Consider the following 10,903-nt stretch of genomic DNA (forward strand, 5'->3'; position numbering starts at 1 on the left):
AACTATGATGCTGCAAGACTTGATTAACCCTTTTTCAGACACTTTTAATAGGATCAAAGGTAATATAGTCCGTGGTTGTGTCGTAATAAAAACCAAGTTGGATCAGGTGATCGTATATGTAGTCGATGTAAGTATATAATTTAGCAATAAAGAAAGAGTAGATGTCATTTGGATCACCATTGTATTCACTTTTTGTTTCAGAGATATTGAATAATCGGTATTTTGGAAAACATGTAGAGATTAAAAATTTTCTTAAGGATTCAGCACTTTCGATTTAGCAATTGGTTAACGATTAAACCTCCTGGTATTATGCCAGAAAATTGTAATGGAACTCCTCCGGTCACAAAATCATATAGTGGTAACAAAACATTGTAAAACCGATTTTCATTCAGGTTTTTTTGGTTCACAGAATCGATAAACATCAATGTGCGCATCAATTTTAATATAACATACTTACCTTTGGCGGTAATTTCTGCAAGTTTGAATTTACAATCATTGGCGTGTTCTATGTTGTTTCCTTGCATTCTAGTGCATTCTTCAATCACTTCAAGTGTCAATAAAAGAAACCAGTTCAAATTCACGCCGTAAGCACAGCCCATCATCGGAGAGATCAACGACAACCTATCCGACACCAAGAAATTATGATTTTTATTCCCTATTTTGTTCACTGGGACCCATTTTCCTTTATGTTTGTACTTGCTGAACAACATGTCTTGCCAGTGTCGTTCTTGCTTAACATGATGATACATATTGTTTTGAAGTTTTGATGGATGTGCGCAAACCTCCATTGTTCTACTGTGTAAGTATACCAAAACAAACGAAATTACAATTTTATTAAATGCCATTTCTTCTATATTTAAAACTCGATTAACTTCGCTTGATCGCATAGAAAATAACAATAGGAATAAGAATGATTTGTGCCACGTAGTACACAAATGTATTCTACATACAACAAATGATGCTTGTATAGAGCCAATATTGTCTATATGGTTACTATAATTATTTAAGTGCCCAGTTTAGTACACAAAAACCTGAATAAATCGTTATTAGTATATGGTTTTCATAATTTATCTAACATAATTTTCTAAAAACTTTTTTTTACACTTTGTAATTTTTGTTTAATCAAACAAAAACTGTCTCAGTCTCAGTTTTATATAATTACCGAAAAGTGAATATTTACAAAATTAAAAAGATTAACTAACATCATTGACAAATAAAATAAACAACTTGAAAAACACCTGTACGCACCTGAAATCATTTAGAATTATTATTGATTAATTTACCGCACTATTTCCACTTGGTCAAAAATTACTGTACCCACGACTATAATGGATCCCCCTCTACCCATAACTATTAGGATAAAGTGATCAACTGTGTCAAATGCTTTATGCAAAATCGATGGAAAACTGTATTCACCCTACCACCGGATTCGACAACAGTCACGAGGTTAGAGAAATAAACTAACAAGTTAGAAACAATAATACCGCAAACCATGTTGAGGCAAATTCAGTACATTCCGTAGTTTTCGACTCAACCAACTTTTCAAAAATTATTACGGGAATCGGGACTTAAACCTGCTTAGGTAAAATTAGACTTCCATCTATTAGCGAATACGCCTAATGTCAACGACAAATTAAATAAAAATCGTCACGGACGTGTTTTTATTAAGTTATTTCAAATTTTAAGTCAGAACCGACGAGTTGTCACACACCCTTTTTCATCGTGTAAGTATGCGAAAATAAACGATATTAATAACTTTATGATTGCATTTTCTTTCATACTAAAAATGTTTAGAATATTGTATCATGTAGTAGATAACCGTGTGCCGCAAAGCGAACTTATACAAACAGACTTGGAGAAAAAACTAGCCCCAGACAACTTAAATGTAATGGATTTCAACCTATCGCCATACTTTTTCCTTATAAATCGTTAACCGTTTATTTGACAGCATAAATGTATAAAAATCAAGTTCGAGGCCGTCATTTCACTGTAGGAATATTTTATATATGACAATTACTTTTACATAAAATAGCGGTGGATAAAAAACAATACAAAACGAAACAATAATTTAACATAACGTAGACGAATATTTTATTTGGTTAAACAAAAATAATATTACAGTGTAAAGAAAAAAATGTTTTAACACGATTTTAACTTTTGTCATAATTGCGATAATTAATTATTAAGTCACAGCACGTGGCAATTTAATTTCCTAATATTAGCCGCTTGTTAGTCACTTTTGGTAGGATCAAATGAAATATGGCCCGTGGTAATGTCGTATTGAAAACCAAGCTTGCTCAAATGATTGTAGATATAGCCGATGTAAGTATCTAATTTGGCAATATAAAAATAGTAGATGCTATTTGGATCACCAAAATATTCACTTTTTGTTTGGGCTAAATTGAATATTTCGTATTTTGGAAAACATGTATCAACCAAAAATTTTCTTAAGGATTCAGCTCTTTCGATTAACAATTGGTTAGCGATTAAACCTCCTGGTATTATGCCAAAAATTTCAAATGGAACCCGTCCGGCTACAAAATCATATAGTGGCAACAAGACATTGTAAAACCGATTTTCATTCAGGTTTTTTTGGTTTACAAAATCTATAAACATCAATGTGCGCATCAATTTTAGTATAACAATCTTACCTCTTTCGATAAACTCTTCCAGTTTGACTTTACAATCTTTAGCCTGCTCTATGTTGTATTCTTGCACTGTGTTGCATTCGTTAATCACTTCAAGTGTCAATATAAGAAACCAGTTCAAATTCACGCCGTAAGCGCAGCCCATCATCGGAGAGACCAATGACAACCTATCAGACACCAACAATTTATGATTAATAACCGCGATTTTGTTCATGGGGACCCATTTTCCTTTATGTTCGTACTTGCTGAACAACATGTCTTGCCAATGTTGTTCTTGTTTAATATGACAAAACATATCGCATTGAAGTTTTGTTGGGCGTGCGCAAACCTTCATTTTTCCACTGTGTAAGTATACCAAAGCAAACGAAATTAATAACTTGGTAAATGTCATTTCTTCCATATTTAAAACTTGAAGAACTTTGCTTGATCGAAGATAACAACAGAGAATAACAGTGATCAAAGTAATGTGTGCCACGTAGTAAAGAACCTTATTCTACATACACCAAATGATGCTTTCTATAGCCAACGATTCAATTGGCTCTAAAAATTGTCTAAAAATAAATTGTCTATATTGGTAAGAATAAATTATTTAAGTGTCAAGTTTTATACACAAAAGCCTAAATAAACAGTTGTTAGTATATTATTCTCATATTATATGTAATTAATTTTGTCATTTAGATTTATTGTTGTTTAATTTAACGCACTCTTTTAGCTCAGTAAAAATTGACTGTATCCGATACAATAATAGATCACAATATATCAATCCGATACAATAGTAGAAACTTGAATCCCTTCAGATTTATTCTTGTCTAATTTAACGCACTCCTCCTACTCAAAAATAACTTTATCCATGACAATAAGGGATTGCCTATACCGATAATTATAATCTTAGCTATATAAGAATAAAGTAATCAACTGTCGAGTGTCGATTTGACAACAGTCTCTAGGTCCGGATAAAAAACTAACAAGTTAGATATAATAGATTTAGATTCCCGAAAACTATGTTGAGGCAAATCAAATACATTCCGAAACACCGTCGTAGTTAATGATTCAACCAACTTTTTAAAAATTGTTTTGCGACAAAACACAAAATTTAGTCATAGACCTATAATTTTTAACCTCTGACCTGAACCCGGTTAGGCAAAATTAGACTTCTACCTATTACAGAATAAGCCTTATGTCAACGACAAATTAGATAAAAATCGGAATGGACGTGATTGTGAATAAGTAATTTATTGTTATTTGAATGTCAATTCAAATAACACGTTGGCATGGACTAAGTCGGGACAAGTCTTCATACAATTTTACAAAACTCATCAAAAACATCACAAATTGACTGATTACACGTACTTAATTCCGTTGACACATCATTTAAACACAACATTCTCCTCCTAAGGCAATAAAGAAATTTGAATGATCTTTAAATAAGTCAGCTATTCTTTGCTCCTAGACAGAGTGTCTGTATTTGATGGTTCCTTGCATGTCACCCAAAACGTTATTATCAACAAAACATTATGGAACTCCTCAATTTCCAAATTTATATTTTTTCATTGTTTAAAATTGATCATTTTACATTATCCAATTCTTTTGAAATATTTATATAATCAGCTTTTATTAAATTAAAATAACTAGATTTTAGGCATCATTAAAGTAAAATAAATGAATTACTTCAAAGCAAAAAGTTGGATAATATTTATAAACAGGTACTCGTTCAAATGACTTACTACAACATTGCGATCTGACGAAAATTAAAAGTCATATTTGAACGAAAAGTTTATGTGTATTAAGTTGAGAAAAATGGTTCCTGTACCGCTTATGGAACTGCGGTAACTGGAAAACTTTTAGATTAGAGTTATCTTACCATTTTGCCGTAACAGACATTACTGATGATACCAGTAAGTAGACGTCTCTAATCAAACTACTCAACGATCACTTTACACCAGTTAATTCATAATTTTCGGCCCGTGGCACATTCCACAGTAATTATTTTATTATTCTAGTACGATAATACATTTTATATAATTTTCTAAAACTTTTTTTTTTAAACTTGGTAATTTTTGTTTTGACTAAAGGTTTGCTAGCACACTAAATGTAACATTTTGTTTATTTATTTTTAAGTATATACGCCATTAAGGGCAAATAGTACATGTATATATGTATTTGATCTTCGTAATATGTATTATAATTACTGAGATACTAACTAAATAAATAAACTAATTTAAATGGAACTTCAGTTGACGGCGTATACTATAGAAATCAAAGTTAGCGTTTTTATTTAGTCCATTGCCCATCGACAGCAATCGATTCAATGTTGCATTAACACTACAATTACACCGATGAGGTTGCAAGTAGAATAATGTCGGATTTCGTAAGTTCGGTCTAGGATCATTAAACGGAATATGTATCAATACTTCAGGACGATCTATAAAGTTATTTAACAAACAAAGAAGGTACACGGCGTTTATAAACTTCCTTCTATTTTTATGTAACCCAATATTAAACGTCTCATTATCTCAAGAAAAAAAATGTTAACAAGTAAGTAATACTAAAACAAGTAAATGAATGGTTAATATGAGCGTTTTGGTGGTACAGAGAAAAACGTTGAATGGTTTTGAGATTTTGAATATGTTCACTAGGGCTTTGGACAGAGAAAAATGGAGAGGCTCACTAGTAGCAGCGCAGGCCATTAATGGACCGTTAAGCTGTTGTGAAGAAGAAGAAGAAGAAGAGCATTTCTACCGGTTCTAAGAGGAAAGGGTTAATAATATTTTTTGAGGGGGTTTCACTGTATATCGGTATTGAATATCTAAAGAATATCCTTGTATACGTTTGTAGGTAATTAGAAAATTTGAAAAAGTGTAAAATAATTAAATAATGTCTTAGATGTTATTTTTAACTACACTGTAATAAAATAATATTACTTCAAATAAATTACTTTTAATATCAATAAAAAATCATATTATACTTAAACGGTTAATTAAATCATTACATATTAGTTGCGCGCGACAAATATACAAAAAATGGCCGACGCATGTTCCAAAGACGTTGTAACGCGGTTTAGTTTAATCATATGGAAATACACGTCAGTCGAATGGCCGCACAATCAGTGGATTTTAATGTTACTTTTTTGTCTGTTTTTTAGAAGCAGTTAGCAGTCTGCTGAAATTAAAATCTAGTTAAATAAATTGTTCATTGTAATTTTTTTTTTAAAAGGCTAAGAAGAAAAATCGTCAATTTTGCAATAACTTAGTAAATAGTATGGAACCGAATTACATTGAAGAAACAAAACAATAATATGGTAGTTGTTCGATCAGATCGAACCTGAAAAAAGAATCTATGACAATGCATACAAGTAATGTGATTTATTTTTTAAGTTTAACATTTTTTTACCGTATTATATCCGGGCTTTTTATGTTGTTTTTATAAACGTGAAACGAACCTCAAGTAAAAGTTGAAGTAGGCATAGTGTATAGATGGAGATTAGAGTTAGTGATTGCCGTCGAATAAAACTAGCTATGATGCTTATGAATAACTCTACGGTACTCTTACTCTACGGTAAGTACAAAACACAGCCGTTCGTTTGACACTTCCAAGTAATTTAATTTCAAATGGGAAGTTACTAGTAGCTTTTTCAGTAGCTTAACAACAACGCTATATAATCTAGCGCAAAACTATAACGAATGATGGCAATATTTTTATGAACACTAATTTTGAGGATAATATTGTAACTTATTTTCATTTCATGTCAGAAGGTTATACATTTTCATAGTCGACATAATTACAGACATTTTTTTAACTTTATTTTATTCCATATATAATACACTGATACGTTGCATTGACCATATATTTTAAGAGTAATTTTCTATGTGGAATGAAATATAGAATATCACAAATTTCATTGGCATATATATATATAAATATATATTTAGTTATGTACATTGTTCAACTATTATCTATGTACAGATATTATGTTGATATTGATTTTGACAAAAATTTTCTAACAGAACAGACCGTTTTGTATAACGTCCATAATTGATAACGAATTAAACCCAATGAGATCCCCCCGACATGATACACATTGATTTTCCAGAATTTTGGCTACAAAAAATTATATTTTAACACCACTTATTGAGTTCAAATACTTAAGTTCACTCCTAACTTGCTAATAGGTACCCAAATGTTTCAGTGTCATTTATGTTTAATACTAATATCAGTAAAACTATTTTAAAAATAACCGAAACTCGCTGTAAGTGAAAGGTCTTGGACTAATATTAATAATTTTGTACTTGACTATTATTTTTTTTGGTCTATACCCAAATAGACACGATGCACAATTGAATGGTTTTACAAATAAAAACACTTTTTATTTAATTACTCAAACGTAAACGGACCATATTTTCTTTTATATTTAATTGTTGTTGCTATGGTAGTTTAAAATATATTATATTTTATTTGTTAGATATTGTTCGTTGTTTAAACTACATTTTTATCGTCTTCAAACGAAAAGGTTTTTTATACAAATCAATAACATTTTTTTTACAGTTAGGAATTACGACTGAAGTGGAGATTTGAAGAGTAATGATCACACGTATAGAGGACAACCAACTATGATAACTGGCAGGCCAAAAATATAAAACAGATACAATTTACTATGGTCCAGTCGCTATTATAACAAGGTAAAACAAATTTGTATCTACTAGATTTATTAAGAACTGAAATTTTAGTTCAATTATTATATTTTAATATAAAGCATAAGAACCTTAGTAGAAGTCAAGTCTTAAGTCAATAGACTTAATAGATTAAATAAAACGGTTAAAGTTAAACACAGCATTTTTAAGTTTCATTTAATGTAGCCCAAAGTGGTTCGTTTTATGTATATAATTCTTATTTTTTCCAGCTAATCAATTAACATTTTCTTTAGATATTTTTTAATAAAAAAACTTATCCAAACATAAACAGTTTTATACCGAGGCCTAATTAAAACTAACAGGAAAATATCCTAAAAATTGTTCAACAATTAATTAGTAATACAAAATAATAAATACTTATAAAAAATTTTTATAAGCGAAAAAAAATTGTTTTCTTATTTCCATTAATTATTAACTCTCTAGTAGGTTAACATTAAAAACTGGCGTTTATGTTCTATTATAGCCTACCTATATAATTTAATTATTTTGAATTGTTCCTTCAGACATTATTTTAACTTTTTTGTAAGTTTTAAATAACGCACCAATTAAGTATAATATAACTGTCATTTTTTTTTCGTGTATGAGAAAAACGAAAAATGACAAAATAATTAGGCTTGATCTGAAAAAAAAAATACAATTCAGTACAACAAAAGTTCTATTTAAAAACACTTTTAGATATTTATTGAAACATATACAATACGTTAAAAAATAAAAAAATATCGAAGTAAAGAATAACTTTTGAGATGATTTAAGTAATTGGAATTTCTATAAATAACAATATTAAAAAAATAACACAAAATTCAAGTTCGATGCGTAGCCGTATTTAGTATTACTTAGTTTATAATCACTACTATGCCAATTGCTTCAAATGTGTAGTTTATATTTTCAACTTAACAGTTGAGAAATTGGAGATCAAATTACATAACTATAATGAGACAAAACGAAACAAATTTAGCTCTTCCCTAATAAAATTTAAAAAAAATACAGTGTTTATATATTTGTATAACGTTTTGTAATATTATATTTCAACTAAAAATTTCAACATAAATATATATATATATATATATTAAAACACTTGATAAAAAACTAAAACAGTATTTTTTTTGTATCACCTAAACTTTGTTGTTGCTATAGTATTATTCTGTACAATATAACTTGTAACCTTAGTAATTTTTTGCTGTTGCACAACATTGTTTATTTCAATTCTTTTCGTGTAATACTGAACAAAATTAAATCAAGTATTTATTTTTTTATTTTTAACTTTTGTAAAATGAAAACATGATTTGATTTTTGATTTCGACGTATTTATGATAAATTAGAATGTGGATACTTATCTATTAGTATTGTGTGTTACATATTTTATTATTATTATTATAATTGTTACAGGTTCACAAACAGTAGCCGTTTGAAGTTAAGTAGCTGATTTTCATGGAGTGCAGCTGTTGTTATGGCCTAATCAGCTATTATTCAGCAATAATCAGCAATTATTGAGGTAAGGTTATCTTTGGATATAATAATTTTATTTATCTATAATATATATAAATATGGGTGTGGTTAAATGAGTATTAGGTTTTTTACACTGAATATTTTCTCAAGCCATGTCATTTAACCGTTGGTCATGCCGTGCTCTTTGACTGTTTTTATAAGCACGAAAAATCAAAAATCAAAAAAATTGCCTACAATTCACTTCGACATTACATTCATGTTTTTTAACATTACTATTAGCTTTCACGATCCACTTCTGTATTTATATGTAATATTTCTTTTTTATAAAACTGTTCTACTTTGTAAATGTTGATAATATTATATGTAATTGTCAAACTGTCATATAGATTATAGATAATTCATTTAGTACAAGGCACTCGTTTTATTATAATTCCTTCAATAAGAAATTAACCAACAAAATTGTAGTTTGTTTTAGATAAAATTAGTGCCTTATCCTTTACTATATATATTATATAGTATATAATATTATTCCCCTGGATTAATAAAGGCTAAATATATATATATTTTTGTTCCAATTGTGTGTGTTTAACAAATTTTTTAAATTTATATGTATTATATATTTTATTTTTTACATTATGAATTAACATTGAAGTAAAATATATGAAGGACAATGAGTTCCTTAGTAACCGTCACAAGACACACAAACATATCATACGTTTACACTTTAGATTTTCTGATGAACCACTTTAAATGATTTTAATGATTTTCCACTGTCTAACTACGTAGTTCGGTTAAGCTATTTAAGTATCAAAAGTTGATAAAGCTCTTGGAAATACGTTCAAAATAAATATAAATAGTAAATAGTAAATCTTTTGAAAAATCATGTAAGCATGAATAATACATAATAATACATATTACAATCGTTTATGTTATTGCCACATTTTGTTTGTGTTACCATTTGAGGCAGATTGTGATGGCAGCGAAAACTCTTTAGTAATAAATACTAGCAGAAGAAGAAGAAATTATTATTTTGGATTGATTTTTAAGTTATTGTTTACAGTAGTAAATGTACATAACAAAACAAATTTTTAAAAAATTTAATTAAAAATATAAATCATTTTTTTTAATTCTTCGTAATTTACCATTTTATATACTTGTTGGGGATGCATGGTGCGTTTCACATTCAATAAACTTTCTGCTACAATTCTGGGGATTCTGACGAATTTTGCTCTGCGGTAAGTGGCACATGTGCCTCTTAATGTTATTACCCCTGTACATGCAATAAAAATTCTTATTACAATTACCCATAAAACCTTAGGTTTTGTACTTATTTTTTAAACAAAATAATTTGATTTTATGATTAAAAACCAAAAATAATGTTATATGATGACTTTGTCTGGTTTAGAATTAAGATGAAAATTACCTGAGATTGTCAAAGGAAACGGAAAGCGTAAAACTGTTTCTAATACAGACTAAATTGTAAATTTTTTAACTGTTCGTAGCAGTACGATATGCCTTCTTTATTCTATAATAAATTAATTATAATAATAATGTCAAAATCCATGTATTGATATATTTTTTTAGATGGCTAACCAAAAATGTAAATAATAAAAAATTTAAACAATGCCAAGTTTGAAAAAAGTAAAACAATGTATAATTTAAAAAAAAACCAGAGTTTCAACTTTTTTACTATATACAGTGTATATAATACGTAGTTATTATTATGGTGTAGCGAATACTTATAAATATTTTACTTTTATAAAAAATGAAATAGCAATCAAATTATCTTGATAACTGTCGAATTTTAAACAGCATAAACAAAAAAAGAAAGTAAAAAATTAATACTTTTATTATGTACAAAAAATCATAAAAAAATACCAACATCATTCGTTTAGGGGTTATTAATACAATCCCTAATATCTAAAGCGGGCATTACTATTGGTCAGGGCTGTTGAAAGACATATCGTCCAATGTGTGCTAACTAAATTGCTTAACTTATATTTTCGGTTACAAAAAAAGCGTTGGTTAACTCCGGTCGTGTATGTTGAAAAACATACAACTGATGTAAGCACGCAATGTAACATAAAAACTATACAAAATTACTTTTACTTAAGAAATGGC

General features: G+C 28.7%; 1 protein-coding gene and 1 long non-coding RNA gene across 2 annotated transcripts; one reads left to right on the plus strand and one right to left on the minus strand.

The window, feature by feature from the left end:
- Positions 1-2,229: 2,229 nt before the first annotated feature.
- Positions 2,230-3,188, minus strand: LOC126836585 (uncharacterized). Its single transcript, XM_050570132.1, has 2 exons — positions 2,891-3,188; positions 2,230-2,815 (listed from the first exon to the last, which is right to left on the minus strand). The coding sequence occupies exons 1-2, from the start codon at positions 3,046-3,048 to the stop codon at positions 2,230-2,232; spliced, it is 744 nt and encodes a 247-aa protein (XP_050426089.1). The 5' UTR covers positions 3,049-3,188.
- A 2,609-nt stretch (positions 3,189-5,797) lies between these two features.
- Positions 5,798-9,067, plus strand: LOC126836586 (uncharacterized). The gene is made up of 4 exons (XR_007685345.1): positions 5,798-6,203; positions 7,191-7,324; positions 8,723-8,828; positions 8,933-9,067. It is a non-coding gene; the product is annotated as an uncharacterized LOC126836586 (long non-coding RNA).
- The last annotated feature ends 1,836 nt before the right edge of the window (positions 9,068-10,903 follow it).

This window comes from Adelges cooleyi, unplaced genomic scaffold, assembly GCF_023614345.1.
Source record: "Adelges cooleyi isolate 19-005CV unplaced genomic scaffold, UGA_ACOO_1.1 ACOO_flye_CR_arks_rails_tigmint_CR_PRNA_247, whole genome shotgun sequence".
NCBI lineage: Eukaryota > Metazoa > Arthropoda > Insecta > Hemiptera > Adelgidae > Adelges > Adelges cooleyi.